The sequence below is a fragment of the Lissotriton helveticus genome, chromosome 12 (assembly GCF_964261635.1).
Source record: "Lissotriton helveticus chromosome 12, aLisHel1.1, whole genome shotgun sequence".
Lineage (NCBI taxonomy): Eukaryota > Metazoa > Chordata > Amphibia > Caudata > Salamandridae > Lissotriton > Lissotriton helveticus.
In genome coordinates this window covers 209,586,658-209,603,328 of record NC_136073.1, presented here as the reverse complement: position 1 = coordinate 209,603,328, position 16,671 = coordinate 209,586,658, and the positions used below count along the sequence as shown (strand labels likewise).

General features: G+C 44.5%; 1 protein-coding gene across 1 annotated transcript in view; it reads left to right on the top strand.

Annotated features, from left to right (window-relative positions):
* LOC144799349 (hepatocyte nuclear factor 4-beta-like) overlaps window positions 1–16,671 on the top strand; it is a 307,123-nt gene that overhangs the window by 79,987 nt on the left and 210,465 nt on the right. The window contains exon 2 of the mRNA XM_078670608.1: window positions 5,076–5,247. Coding sequence (XP_078526734.1) covers window positions 5,076–5,247 — 172 coding nt within the window. The remainder of the gene's footprint in view (window positions 1–5,075; window positions 5,248–16,671) is intronic.

Genomic DNA, 16,671 nt, shown 5'->3' with positions numbered 1-16,671 from the left:
AGGGTCAAGAAGATGTCCAGCTAGAGGCATAGCACTTGGGACATATTGCGTCATCTGGCATGCTGCAAGGTCATCTAAGAAATTGGTGATATCAGTATCTTGACCAGCATCCAGGTGAAGGTTGATGTCACCCACAATGTTAAAATTGGCTGTCTTATTTTCCAGAATGGTGGTCGGACCGCCACTGGACCGCAACGTGCGCTGGGATCCAGGATCCTGCAGCAGTGGCACAGCGGTCAAAAGCAGTAATATACTGGCGGTGCTGCTGCGATACTGCAGAGCATACTGTGAGTTGCCTATCTACCGTACATTTCAGGGAGGTGAGCCTGCCTCGAAAAGGATGGCAGAGAGGCAACTATGGGGGCCCCCTGCTGCTCCTGGCCTGAGGGGGCATGCGGGGGGGGGCACATATTGTGGCCCCCTGGAACTGCACCCCCGTTCCTGCACAGTATGGCATGCATAACATGGTGCATGCCACACCGTGAAAGAACGTGATACAGATGCTGTCACAGCGGCGGTCTGTTGTTAAGGCTCTTCTGTGAGCCTAACACAGCCGCCACCGTGAAACTGCTTCAGAACTGCCCTGCCCGACCTGGCTTAAACTCTGACTCCAGCGGGTGGGCGAACCACGGCCTTGATGGTCCTTTTGCGGATGGAGCAGTGGTGGTGCTGCAGGAGGACAAATTTGTAATCAGGCCCTTGGCCCCAACATCCTGCTTTCGAACCTGTAATCCCTTCCTTCATGGATATCCACACTTATGGCCCACGTACATCACCAACCCTGTGGGTCTTGCGCAAGGCTCAGCCTAAGGTCCCATCCTTTTTATACTGTGTATTACCTTAGTTGATGACACAGTCTCCTCACATTGTTTTGAGGTAATGACTGAGATAGAGATTGAATGAATGACTGAGCAAGTTAAAGTAAGTTAAAGTGGTTATAAAGTACCTATTTACAGAATAAAAAACCTCTCGGTGCTTGACTACCATCTGCTGAATGATGATGCCAACATCATCTTCTTTTCTTCTTCCTTATGTTAATGCAAAAGTGACTCATAGGCATACTGCTACTCTGCAGGGTATGGTATAGAGTGTGTAAATCCCAACTAAAAAAAATCAGCATGGTGCAGGTTGGAGGGGTGAGATTACCAAGGTTCAGGATTGATTATTTCCATTAAGGACAGGGCCAGTACTGGTTTGCATTAGCTGGTCCTCTGTCTTGAGTGGCACAGTTGGCAAAAAAATGATGGTTTAGACTGCTACATTGAGCAACGGCTGCTATTTAGAATATTTGCACGTATGCATCCTATCCCCTTTTGGGTGTTGGATTGGTAGTAGTATTCATGGAAACTTGAGGCTGATGCAGTATTCCAAGCCTACTACTGCCAACATTTGTGAATTCCAAAAAGTAGTAACTTTGCACCCATTCTAGGAGTACTTCCATTGGTGCAAATTTACTACTTTATTGGTAAGCCAGTCACTATATATATTTAAGATCCTGACCCGCAAATGAATACGTCAAAAACTCTTAGGGAAATAAGAACAATGAGAAAAACCGACATATCAGACCCTGCTCAGGGCCACCAGATCCATCTACCAAACCAAGAATGCATTTGAGGGGTGTCACACCTCAAACACCCCTGCTGAAGCTACGCCTGTGCTAGTCCCACCTGGGCTTGGTAGTGATCCCTGGCAACTCATGATTATGGTCATGTCCAACAAATATCCTGGATTCCCTACAATGGGTTCACTTATTTTAAATGTAGTTTCCCTGCATGTACTCTTCTCTGTCACTGATACAGGAATCTTTGATGGTAGACTTATCAAATTGGTGCATGTGGGCAGGACTCCATATTTCTAGCCCTGGACTTTTACAAATGCTTTTCTCACGTTATTAACGGCCCTATATACTAAGCCCAAGTAGCAAATAGAGGAGGGTGTGCAGGCAAATTAACAGGGCAAGCCGAGCCATGAGTCTGGCTTGGCTCAAACAGGCATGCACGAGCCAAACCATGAAAACATTTGGCACATGTATTGTGCAACTAACATAATGTAAAATATTATACTACTTCTCTAAAACTAAAAAGAAAGTGTATGGCTCTGCCCACGACGAGGATGCGATGAGTAAACTTAGAGGTAAGTCAATAGTCAGGTAAACCCTAAATATGGCTTAGGTTCTAATTATGGATGGAAAATAGTGTATTCTAATAAATCAAATATAGGAGGTGCTTGAAGACCACACATCCTGAACTCAAGTATTTAAAAATGTGCTCATATGTGATAATAAAGAAAAAGGAGCCTCTCTGAAAAAAACAATTTGTCTGGGATCACACAATTTGGACAAACAGCAAAGCTGGTATTGATTGTGGATTATCTGGTTTCACATTTTGGAATGTATCCACCAGAAGGTTATCTCAGAAGTTTTGGTTGATAAAAGAAGGAAAGAAGGGAGAAAGAATTTGCAGTTACTCCTAGTGGTTAGGCAGAAGAAGGTCTCAGATGGCAAGTCCATGTCCAAAGCAGCATCAAGGGACGTAAAAAGGATACTTAAACATATTGAATCTTGTGTAAAATTGGGGAGGGGCCCTGAGGTGATGACCCTAGCTCCAAGGTATGTCTAACTAAATTGACTCATATTTCCTCTCACACCTACCTCCAGGCTGTCTCTGAGTGGATATCTATTCACAGACGTATGGTGTTATGTATTAGATCCAAGCAGCTTGCATTCCCATGACGGATAGGGGTCCAGATGTATTAATATCTTGTCACAAAATACTGTAGCAAGCTATGTACTAATAGCTTCTTAAAAGTCTGAATCGTAGTGGATCAGAATCCAACCTACCTCACGAATATTAATGATGTTGGTTGCAAAATGTGACTTACTATGATTGGATGCCATCACCGAGATTGTGGCCTGCTGGGGTCAATAGACAACCATCTGATTGCATTTCAATAAAGTAAACTTTTTTTAAAACAGCCCGTTTTCCTCAAAGGAAACTAGCCTGTGTTAAAAGAGAAAAGTTTACATTTTTATTTTTACGTTTTGGGAGAATTTGAAATGGTCCCATGGACTAGTGCCTACTCCTAAACAAGCTTTTTTGAAAACAATCACAAAGGGAAATCTTCGGTTTTGCCAACGGTTAACTACCCCGTCTTGGGGGCTGGTAACTTTTCGAAGTATTACAACCACTATTTTGTTCCTAAAACTTTGAGACATATAGATAGGAATTGTAATTTAGAAGGGACGTATACACCGCACCCTGTCCAAATAGCAATTGCTTATCCATTTTAATGGTCAGTAACCGGCTACCAACTCGTAAAACTGATTTAGTACATTGCTAAAAGAAGTTTTTGTTGCAAACTACTAATCGAAGCATTTGCGACCAAAAAACAGCTTTGTACATCTGGCCAGGGACACTTCCAGGGGATGCATTGATTTAGACTATTTCTGCTTGACTAACACCAAAAATACCTCAGGTCAGAGGGATGAACATGTACTGTTCTTCCGACGGGTCCTATAATGAGATGTAGTCACTGCAACTAGAGAAACCAGGGTAGCCAATGTAGTTTCACAGTGCACAATACAAGAATATAGTTTAAAGAACATTGTCTGAGATAAATATTGTATTCGAATGATCATTTACAAAACTATTGACCTATTAAAGTTAATAATAGAAAATATACACTCAATTGGACAATGTGGTTACAAGCAGTGCACAATATTTCGTTCGTACAATTCCACAGACACTGCAAAAGCTAAAAATCAATAACAATTTGATGTGAATCCGATGCAAATTCAAGGCAATCCATAATAAATTCCCAGAATTGCCAATGTTGATCATTCATACCATTTAGAAATAAAGGAAAAACTCAGAATTAATCTCCTATTCTACACAATAGACACCCAAATCAAGCAAAATACGTTCTTGGCCTGCTTTCAATGATACAATATACTAGTGGTAAATTTACTGTAATCTTATGTGAAAATTACAAAGTTATTATTCAAGCAGAACACAAACGCCTTTCTTCCTTTGAGCCTGAAAAACCCAAAACAAGAGGAGAATCCTCTATTCCTATTCACCAGTTCCTCAATTTCCAAATGTTCCTGATTAGTTCAGGGGACTCGAACACGCTTGACCTAGCAGTCACCTCAATATACCTCAACATTGAATTAGTACTACTCTCTATGACTACTACTGATATGAAGATCCCTTTGGATGTCCTGTGTATGGGTGTTGTATGCGTCTCGAAAAGACATCGAAGCGTCACCCTCTGATATTGGCCTAATTCATCTTTGGGTCTGCTCCTAGATGGGAATCGCACATTTTCTGGACGATGTGCTGTGCTTGGGGATGGTCATCATCCTGTAACTCAGCTGGTCAGATTTCTAAGTCAGACAGATCATTAGGTTCACCATACCTAGCCCTTATTCACCCTGGGAGGCCCCACTTTTCCATGAGGCATCTCACACCGCAACTCCACAACATAAGATCTTCAGCTACTTGGTGCCCGCCATATTGTTGTCGACCACATCCCTGTCCCACCTAATGAGGATAGTAAGGTCAGTCTTTCATCATAGTGTTTTCTAGAGTGGGTACCACTGAGGTGCCAATACATATATGCTAGCATTTGATCAGAATTAAGAGGGAGTTATAGAGGAAAAACTGGAGTGAAGAAAATTCGCTATAAAGTTGTATTGGGGTGAGAAAAAGTTTCACGCAGACAAAATTAATAATAAGCTAGCTTTTTAGTTTAAATAATCTAGGGTCTCGTGCCCAAGACCCTCATGCAAGTGACCCCACCCTCTGCATTTCCCAATCCTCCTGGTAAAGGTAACTGCAAGGAAATTAATACTGGGCCCATAAAGGAGCACTTGTAAAGAGGCTCTTAATTGGGAGCATTTCATCATGTGATACTGTGAATTATTAAAAACATATTTCCGTAACTTTGTAAATAACTTACAGACATTATTACTACTATTTTATTACGTGTAGTACCTTTGTTTATTCACTGTCACGACCATACAAATAAAAGATGCGCAGTGCACTGTGAAATATGTATGTCTTCTTTTATTACAGAAACCATTACAACAGACTTGCATAGCCCCAGCCTGCTCCGGGACGGGGTCAATGCCCTGTGCGCCATCTGCGGGGACCGAGCGACGGGGAAGCACTACGGCGCCTCCAGCTGCGACGGCTGCAAAGGTTTCTTCAGAAGGAGTGTCCGTAAGAACCACGTGTACACCTGCAGGTACGGCAGTGCGCGCTACGCAGTCCTAAACCTTTCTGGTCACGAATGTGCACGACCAAATTCTAGCCCGATTGTGAAACGGTAAGGGGGAGTGACCATTTCTGCTGCGCACTGTATTAAAAGTGTATTATTATTTTTTTCATTAGTTACTAAGGTGCTTTGGTAGTGGCTATCTATTAAGGCGGAACACTAATATATAGCATGCCAACTGCATTTTTTTTTAAATATTTTTTTTTCAGAGTTTTATATAGCGCGAACTTGGACCCCAAGGTATCGGGTGTCAGAGCGCTTTACATATCACCAGTTGCGTTACATGAGGACACATTCATTGTTTTTTGTTAGACACGGGGAGGAATTGATTTGCCCCCAATCACAGTATGTTCAGCGTCGTTGCTGAGACTGAAACCCAGTTTCCCACATTCGAGGTCGACAGCCCTTGCCTTTAGGCCAACCCCTCTCCCTATTACATTGCATTGACGAGCTTGAACAGTATTTTGTTTTGGTGTAGTGTTGGTACCACGGCGGTCATTTTAATTGTTTTTCTACCACTGATTTGGGTGGAAACATACGCTTCCTCCAAAACGGGAAATACAAGTAATGTGGTAAATTCCACACGCAGTATTACTTCTCCTTTTATCCGATACACATTTCACCAGGTGAAACGTGTCTGAATTTGTTCCAGACAATGGTCTCAATTCGAATTGGATGAATGTCAGTGGAACCGGTACTCAAGTAAAGCACTGTGACACCTTTGCGTCAATTTCTTGCTAAATATTAAAAAAGCACAAAAAAAATCTGAGGAGTAACATAAATTTCCCTTTTAAGTGACAATTCCACAGAGGATCATTCGCAAAGATGCAGTCACTTAAATTCCTGGCATTACCGAGACATTCGTAATTTCAGGTGTAATTATGGATGCAGAATAACCACATCACTGAGAATGACCCCCTAACAAGGGCATGTAGAATAGGAAATTTGGGGGATACTAGCGGAATGAAGAAAAGGGATTCTAGGGTAATCCTGTAGAAAAGTAATCAAAAAGTGAAAGCCACCCAATGACAAGACATGGGAACAAAATCTTTGCAAAGCATGTGTTAAGAGAGAGCGTGTCCTGCCTGCAAAAGCAGGCAGGACAAAGCTATTTAAGAAAATAGTGCTCGGAGGCTGTAATTAAAGCCTACAGAGCATCAACACATGTTACGGGGGTATCGCCATGGGAGGTTACAAAATGGGACAAGGTGGTACTAAGGAGGGACTACTAAGCCTTTTGACCAATGAACAGCCACAGTTTACAGTGGACAATGACACAAGCTAATGAAAAATGTGGGTGGAGAGTGGGTGGAGCTTCAAGTCCCTACCTCAATACAGCATACCTCGCATAGCAGTGTGAGAGAGCGCAAATTAAGGATATATATAGAAGTGCACCATACTTACAAGCACGTTGTATTAGTTTAGTAAACAAAATATATGAGTGGTTTAATTAGAATGATAATACATATACTAGTGTGAAAAGATAAAATAGAATTGTGTAGTGATGTTAGAATGATGTTGAAATCCCAAAATAGGTGGCTGTTGTAAGGGAAAATGTAATTCTGCTAAACGTAGAAATGTGTAGGCCACATCGCAGTTCACATAGAGTACAAGATGCTGTTACACTCTCATGCAATGATGGATTTTAATGTTGTTATTACACAAAGTATTATTGATTAATAGAATTGAAATATATGTTTTAGACGCTTTATATAATCATGGTGTGTTATAAGTTAGAATACTGTTTAAACTAAGAAATTAAAGGGTTGCAGAATGCATAGGCCCGTTTCATGTAATCTTAATAGGCCTGAAAAGACAAAGTCATTCTTTTTGATCTGCAGGTGCTCGTAAGAGAAAAGTCGTGCTAGACACAAACTGTGGAGCCTGTTCAATAGTTTACGACTTAAAGATATGGTGGAGGTCGGAATTTGGGGTCTACTGTGCAAAAGTCTGTTTGCAGGTGCGAGGAGGTTCCAATCAAGAGAGTGATGAATAGACTTTGTTCAAGAGAGCCAGGCACAGGCCTGGAGGAGTCTTCAGGAATTTCCTGGAGGGTACCGGCCAGCCGGAGAAGAGCCTGGGAAGCAAGGTCAACTTTAACGATAGGCCCCGAGGAGTATCGGTATGGAAAATACCAGGAACCAGCACCACGTGAGGGGCGTCTCTAAAGGGCGTTTCTATTGTAAATATGATTTTGTATTAGGGACAGTACCCCGGGGTGGAGTTAAGGCAGATGGTCTGAGGAACCTAAGAGAGCGGATGGGTAGGCAATTAGGAACTGCAAGAGATCGAATTCAACGAAGACAAAGGGAAGTGTGTGATCTTCTTTGGAAGTCACCACTGCTGACACCTTTTTAGGTTAAGATCTTGTTAAGTAGGGATGTCACTTAGTACAGTGTAGGGATAGACTAATCTGAATGTTTTCCTTTCTGTAAATGACTCACAGGCTACAGCTTGTGTTCATTCTTGCAACTTTGATGATTCTAGAATTAGTCTTGGTCTTAGTATTTTGCCGACTAAGAACATTTAGAAAATTCATGTTTGTATTGATACCCGTATATCTTTTGAACCTTATTTTGAGATGTTTGTATCTCCAGTTAATTTTGGCTTTGTAATAAACTTTTTAAACTTTTTCTTAGTAAGTGGTTCTTTAGAGTGGTGTAAGTCTTTAACTGATTGACCTAGAAGTGGATTGCCTTTTACTCAATGACAGGTACCAACGGTTCAGTCGACCTGAGTTGGGATCTGGATCTGTGACGATAGACCAGAAATCCCGCGTTAACAGTTGGTAGCAGAGTGAGGATGGTTACCTTCTTGAGGAAAGTGATCTAGACTAGGTTAAGTTTACCCCAAGGTCCCTAGAGATCGAGAGGTGGCACGCCGAAGAAGGTGCTGACGGGCGAGAGAAAAGCAGCAGAATCGGACGAGAGTGAGTATAACAAGGGTCATGCGTGGAAAGATTGCGGTGTTTTGTGTTGTATTTGTATTGTAATGTCATGCGGAGTTGAATGCCTGTAGTGTGAATGGGAGAAGGTTGTGAGCACGCGCAACCTGGTAAAATCTTAAGTTCGGAGAAGAGCTTGAGTGGTTCGGGTGTATCGAACATCCAGAGTAGTTGTCGACCAGAGAAAAGGGGGTCATGAGGTACCATTGATCGCCCGCAGGACCGAGATAGGGGGAATGCAAGAGTGAGTGTGTGGGTAACGGACGCAGGTCGAAAGTTACCGTGTGCAAGTAACCTATCAGAGAAGGCGATTGTCTGGACGTACACGGAAAGACATTTCGTCGGTTAAGGTGACAACTACAGTTAGACTGTGGACGTACAGTCAAGGAAAGTGATCGCTTGGTCGGAAGTAATCATTTTTCAGAGTATGAATGGGACGCATGCATGACCGGGAAACGAGCGGAGAAAGGAGGGGAACTGCTGCGAAGGGGAGACGAGTGACGTCAGCGGGAGCCGCGCTGTGATAGGGCGGTTGGTGTGAAGCCGCGCTGGGATAGGGCGGTTGGTGTGACGTCAGCAAGAGCCGCGCTGTGATAGGGCGGTTGGTGTGACGTCGGCGAAGAGCCGCGCTGTGATAGGCCAGTTAGCGAAAACCGCATTGAGATTGGTGGATTGTCATCAGGAAGTAAACGAACGCGGCGAAAATAGAAATTTTGTAGATTTTGAACATGAAGTGTTTTAAATGTTTGAGAGGGATTTTTAAGAGAAACAGAAGAGAATCTTATTACGGGCAAGAGGCACCGCCGGAGGGTACACCAGCTCACTATATGGCAACGAACGTTGGGTTGCATACTATACTGTGGCTTGATGCTTGGAGTAAGATTACAGAGGGGAATGAGGAATTGACTTTTCCGAAATATGGAACGTTTAGACTAGAAGTGTTGCATCAGCTGAAAGCAGTTATGTCCTCATTGAGACCTCTGCCTAGACCAACACAGTTTGAGGCCCTTAATGCGTGGATTAGGGCGGCGCACGACAGGAGTCAGAACAGACGCCAGGAAAGGGTACGGCGATCAGTAAGGGCAGTGCAAGATGCCAAATGGGATGCGGAAGCCAAGAAATGGAGGGTACAGATGATTGAAGTGGATAAGTTGTATCCAATGAGGGAGGTTACAGGAAAGAAATCCATGGAGGAGGATGAAGAGAGCGAGTCGGAGGATGGCCTCATAAATAGGTTACTGATAGATAGACCGCTTCCGGACTATAGGGAGATAGAAGGTACTGAACTCCCAAGGGGAGATAGGGTTGAGATGGGAGAAAATAGGCCACTCCCTATTGCGGATTGGGTACCTATCAAAGGTGAGGAGATACCTCAACATAGCCCTGTACAAAGGGTAGTTGGAAAGGTGGTGGTGCAGAAAATGCCAGCAACAGAGAGGGTTGAGTCTTATGGATTGCCAGATGCTCTTCAAGTGCCCGTTACTATAGGTCCTATAGTGTCGGTCTATAACCCAGAGAGAGGGAGAGAGGAAGAACAGGTACGGTTAGACAGAGAAAGAGTTGAAATGGAAAGAAGGAATAACACGACCAATGCCTGGAGACAATTACCAGGACCGATAACGTGGAGCACCCCATTAGATTCAGCAGTGGGTCCCGTAACGGAGCAGGGGGGTCAAAGAGGACCGATGGACCTGAGGGGACCACGGCCGAAATCTTTTAAAGAATTGAGGGCTGACCTGAGAGAATGGGATGGGTCCACAGAAGCACCGAGCAACAGGTCAAAAGTAGAAGCTGAATGGGGAAGTAGAGGCAACGGGATATTATCTCACTGCGGGGCTAGCGAAAGCAGTCAGGAGTGGGACGGTAGAATTCAGGAGAGTAGAGGAGTTACACGTCATATTGACGGAGGAAATGGGCAGGAGCAAAGAGGCAGAAGTACGGAGTGCGGAGAGACATCACGTCTCATTCAAAGTGAGGGAGATCAAAGGACACAAGAGTACAGGGAAAGGTTTAGGTGCACTCACCACGCACCTAATGATAACATACAGCACTGGAGTCGGGGGAACAGAGAGGGATTTTGCCAAGTGCCGAGTGATCAGAGACCACCGGCAAATGGTGAAGAAGTGGGGAATAACGGAATGTCTTACCATGCACCTAGAGAAGCCAGGCAGAATGGGAAATGTGAGACTATGGGAATCAGAGGAGTATTTCTCCATACACCCAGAGAAGATGGCGCCGCATGGGACCTGGAGAGATGGGAGCATGGGAGGACTCCCCATAACACGCCTGAGCCCAGACGTAGGACTCAGAGCTGTGATGGGAGAGATGTAAATGGACTCTCTAGAGATGGCATACTGAGAGCTGGGATAAAAGCCAAAAGACTCGATGTGGCCAGCTTAAAGTCTGACCTGGACGATATAATAGATGGTGTGTTGCCTTTAGAAAGGATGGAGATGTACGAACAAGATGAGTTGCTATTTATAGCAAAGGACATCACTCGAAAGGCCAGAGCAACTCATGAGAAACTGTCTGGACTGGCAGACAAGTATATGGTATATTTGTCCAGATCCAAGGCATTACAGGGTAACCATAGGTTGCATTATTCAGATCAGGACCTAGAAGAGAGAAGGACAACAGGGTTAAAAACACACATAAGGGAACTGATCACAGGAATAAGAGCGTGGAGAGATCTGGACAAATGGGAAGAGAGGTGGTCCAAAAAGGGAACTGTTAGGCGGAGCGCGAATGTGATGTCTCCGGAGGGAAGGCTAATGCAGATGGAGGCATTCCCTTTGCGAGAAATATCAAATGGAAATTATGTACATGTGCCCTGGAGTAGGGGGGGATTTGGCTGCATTTACAAACTCATTTCCGAAATTAAGGGAGAACCCTGTAGAATGGTACAAGCAGGTAGAGAGGTTTGTCAAAATCTCAAAGGTATTGTGGATTGATTTGAACACCTTGTTTGACATTGTGGTCCCAGGAGACTTGTGGATAACATGCAAGGTTAGTGTCGAATGGCCAACTGCAGAACCAGAAAGGGATGCTCGTACTAATGGACCGTCAGAAAGTGTAATGCTAAAATATGAAAGGGTGATTACATGGTTGAAGGATAAGGTGCCACCACAAGACATAGACTGGGTAAAGATAGACAGAACAAGACAAGAACCCAAGGAGACAGTTCATGAGTTCTATGAGCGATTGCTGAAAACGTTCAAACAATATAGTGGACTAGATGTAATGGATCCCAAGGATATGGGACAGTTTGTATCAAAGTTCGTTTTGGGGTTGAGACCTGATATTTGTTTGATGATTCAGCAACATTTAATTTGTTGGCAAAACAAACCATTGGATGAGATTTTGAGATATGCAAGATATTGCAGTGATGAGATAGATTCTAAAGCAAAGAAACTAAAGGAGAAGCTGATGGTGGTGCAAATGCAGTCATCTGGAAAGGGAGGACAGCAGCAACAGGGAACAGGGACAATGGGTCGGAAATCGAATAATCAGAATAAGGACAGCGAGGAAAACTCGAGACCTAGAATAGACTTTGCTACATTGAAGAAAACGACAAAGTGCCACCAGTGTCATCAGGTGGGACATTGGAGACGCGAGTGTCCCTATAACCCTGAGAACTGAGAACTAGAAGTTCTAGAGGAGGAAGTTCAGGAAGTTCCAGTCCAAAGGGTGACAGTGACAAAAGATAAGGTGGCAAAAGGGGGGACTTCGGCTCCACGAGCTCAGTTCCCGCAGCCACCAAAGATTTCGACAGGGGGAAAGATTTATAGACAAATGCCTCTTTTCACAAGTGAAGAAGAGAGTTACTACGTTGATCCATTGACGGGACAACGTGTAAATAGACAGGAGGACTGTACTCTCGGGGCAGTTCTAGAGGTGGATCAAAGAGGACCGTTTGTGGAGGCGGAGGTGGCAGGGTGTCCTACAACATTCTTGGTGGATACCGGAGCTACTCGTTCAACTTTGAGATCGGCAGTGGTTCCAGATTTACCGATGTCGGGGGAAACGATTCAGGTGGTAGGAGTTGCAAATAGGAGAATGAATAGCCCTTTGACTGAACCAGTATCAGTAAAAATAGGAAACTACACCGATGAACATCAGTTTGTGGTATGTGATTCTAGTCCTGTGTGTCTGTTAGGAAGGGACTTATTGTGCAAACTGAACTGCACAATATACTGCACACCTCAGGGAGTAGAGGTACAGACTACAGACGATGATGCTGATTTTAAAGTTACAAATTCGAGAACATGCATAGAACTATATCCTACCCTGACAGTGGAGGAGCTCCCCAGGGAGTTACGAGATGTAGTGTCATCGGTATGGGATTTTACTGGAGAAGAGATAGGATTGATCAAAGGAGTAGAACCAGTGAAGATCAAGGTAAAACCAAATGCTGAATATCCTAGAACGCCTCAATGCAAATTGACCCCGGAGACGATTGCAGGAATAAAACCCGTAATCGACTCCATGATTCAACAGGGAATTCTGAAAGAAATCGTGGGTAGTCCATGCAACTCCCCGATTATGGGTTTACGGAAACCTAGTGGGAAATTTAGAATAGTACAGGATCTTCGAAAAATTAATAATATAGTTGTTTCATGTTGTCCAGTGGTACCGAATCCATCAGTGATATTGTTTCAGATACCATTCCAAGCTGAGTGGTTCACAGTGATAGATCTTTGTCAGGCTTTCTTTTCGATTCCATTAGATGAAGAGAGCCAGTATCTCTTCGCTTTTAAGCTGGAAAATCGTGTCCTAACATGGTGTCGTATCCCACAGGGGTATACAGAAAGCCCATCAATTTTCAACCAGATATTGAAGAAAAATCTTGAAAGTCTAGTACTGCCACAGAGCTCGGTTCTGGTTCAGTACATAGACGACTTCCTTGTTGCGTCAGGAACTGAGGAAGCTTGCAAGACAGACACCATTGCCTTGCTGAACCATTTAGCTGAAAATGGACACAAGGTGTCTCCGAACAAATTGCAGTTCTGTTTGACAGAAGTACAGTACTTGGGTCACCGGATAGAAAAGGGAAAGCGCAAGGTGTCCCCCGATAGGATAGAGGCGATAATGAAGATGAACGCGCCTACGACACAGAGAGAAGTCAGGATGTTCTTAGGAATGGTTGGTTATTGCCGACAGTGGATAGCTAACTTTTCACTGAAAGCGAAACCTTTACAAAAACTGACGCATAAGGAGGTGAGTGATCCGGTACAATGGGACAGGGACTGTTTGATGGCGTTTCTACAGCTGAGAGAGGACTTGTGTTGTGCTCCGGCTTTGAGGATGCCTGATTATGAGAAACCCTTCTCACTCTTCAGCTGCGAGAGAGAGGGTTGTGCGTTGTTAGTTTTGGTACAGATTCACGGAAATGCCCGTAGGCCAGTTGCATATTTTTCGGCTACTTTAGATCCGGTAGCCGCAGCGTTGGCCGGATGTCTCAAATCCGTTGCTGCAACAGGTGTCAGCATTGAACACTGTGAAAATATTGTCATGGGACACCAGTTAGTGATGTATGTATCGCATTCTGTAGAATTGTTGATGACCAGGACCAAGACACAGCACATGACCAACCGTAGGCTCACGCGCTACGAGCAAGTTATACTTGCTGCGGAGAACGTGACCCTTAAGAGGTGCTCTGTTTTGAATCCTGCCACACTGATGCCACTACCTAATGATATAGAAGGCGAGGAATGTGAAGATCACGATTGCCTTGATGTGACTGAACTATGCACGAAGCCAAGACCAGATATTGTGGATGAGCCGTTGATCGACCCTGATGACATTTTCTTTGTTGATGGCTCATGTTTAAGAGACGATACTGGTCGGTTGTGAGCAGCTTATGCTGTTTGCACCATTACTGGAGTTGTGGAAGCCGCTTGCCTGGAAGGAGTACACTCTGCTCAGGTAGCAGAAATCATTGCATTGACGCGTGCCTGTGTAGCAGGTAGCAAAATTAGAGTCACCATTTATACTGATAGCCAATATGGTTTCGGTGTAGTTCATGATTTTGGGCAATTGTGGTCTCAGAGAGGTTACATGACCTCCTCTGGTTCGCCTATTCGAAATGGGGAATTTGTGCGACTGCTGTTAGAAGCATTACAAGGTCCAGCTGCAATTGCTATCGTCAAGTGTGTAGCCCACACCAAAAATACAGATTTTGTGTCACAAGGTAATAGATACGCAGATGAAGTTGCCCGCTATTGTGCGGAGCACGGATATTCTTTCACGGAGGTGGAAGTAGGTGGGGCACAGGAAAAGACAGAGTTAAACATGATGCTAGAAACAGTTGATACTTGGGAGGAGTTGAAAAACATGCAAGAGAATGCACCTGAGGCGGAGAAAAAAGCCTGGGAAACAGCAGGTTGGGTGAAAAGTGAAATGGATTTCTGGGTTTCAGCAGATGGAAGGGCAGTGTTACCTGAGGAATTAGTGAGTCCAATGGCACGACAGATACATGGTCCAGTACACTTAGGAAGAGATGCCATGCTGAGGGTATTTAGGCAGACTTGGTATTGTCCTAAGTTCAGGATTGCAGCAGAAGCAGTATGTAGGAGATGCGTTACTTGTCAGCAGCTGAACATAGGGAAAAGAACACCAGTTACAATGAGTCACATTGGGAGGTCTGGGGGGCCTTTCAACAGGATGCAATTAGATTTTATTGAGATGCCAAAAAGCAACCGCCTCAGATATGTTCTGGTGGTTGTATGCATATTTTCCAGATGGGTCGAAGCATACCCTACACGCAGGTGTGATACACTCACAGTGGCAAAGTTGTTGCTTAGAGAGCTGATCCCGCGCTTCGGGGTGCCGACCTCTCTGGAATCGGATCGAGGAACTCATTTTAACAGTGAAGTTGTGAAGATGCTTTGCTCTGCATTGAACATTGATCAGAAGTTGCACTGTAGCTATCGACCAGAAGCTTCAGGTATAGTGGAGCAGATCAATAGCACGTTGAAGTCCCGAATAGCCAAAGTGTGTTCATCGACTTCCTTAAGTTGGCCTGATGCTTTGCCCTTGGTACTCATGAGTATGCGTAGCACACCAGACAGGAGGACAGGTCTCTCTCCACACGAGGTTTTAATGGGGAGGGCAATAAGACTTCCATCCGTACCTACTACAGCTTTATTGAATATTACAGATGATCTGATCCTGGATTACTGCAAGGGTCTGTCTGACGCCATTCATTCTGTGTCTCTTCAGGTACAGGCTGCTGAGGTTCCCTCTTCAAGAGATCTGTGTCACGACTTATGCCCAGGTGACTGGGTCCTACTGAAAAAGCATGTCCGGAAGAACTGTTTAGACGTGCGTTGGAAGGGACCCTACCAGGTCATATTGACGACGAATACCGCTGTAAAGTGTGGAGGGCTGCCAAATTGGATCCACGCGTCCCATACTCGAAGAGTTCCAGCACCTCTGGAAGAAACAGCTCCTCTCGCAGATGAAAATTCAGTTGTGGACGGCGAACCACTAGAGGGGATCAGTCAAGCTGTGGGGGTGTCTGAAGAGGCTGGGATCGTCTCAGATCCATAAGAAGAAAGACAGGACGGCAGTGAAACTGAAGTTGCTACAGAAGGAGAAAGTTGCTGTGAATACGGCTCAGACTCAGATCGAGTCCAGAATGATCAAGAACTGAGTGAGAGAACAAGGTACCGGAGAACAAGGAGTGGAGAAGATAGTTGGCCTGAAGGAAGAAGGAGGCCAAGTTTGAAGTCAACTCCGGAGAGAACTCTTGCTCCTATATCTGAGGACTCGGATCTGGACGAAAGTGCACAAGGACAGGAACAGGAAGGTCCGAGAAGATCAAGGAGGGTGCGAGTGCCTTGCAGAAGATACGCTACTCCTGAGTGGACCTACCTCGCTGCAGATGTCCAGTGTACAGGGATCCGGGAGGGTGAGGGAAGTGACCCTGACCAGGACTGACCCCATCATAACGGTGGAAATTGTGTTGCTGATACCAGGAGTGGAGGTTGAAGGGTTGCTGACACTCAATATCCCCTATCCTCCTTATCTGAGCGGAATAAGAGACCTGATTTTTAACAGACTAGATTTCCTGATTTGTTGTCCAAGAAGGTCAATACTTGGGGAGATCCTTCTTCGTATGGAAATATTAGAATGCGTGACTAGAATTGCCGGATCACGTATAATTATGGATTGCTAAGAGACTTTATAAAGACTTTGTAAATAACAAATTGGAAGATAACCTAGCGCCAAGTGGAAGAAGAAGAATTTAGGGACTTCTCATTTAGTGGACGGAGAAGGGCTAGGGTTGTCTGCTGCTATAGAAATCAAAGACTGATCTTGCAGAAGGGATTACCAGCTTCCAGGTGTGGTTCGGAAAGACTGAATAAGCAAAGAAAAGAGACATTGTGCTGCTAAAGAAAACCGGAACTACACTGTTTGAGATCATGGAGGTTGGCAACCCGAACCGC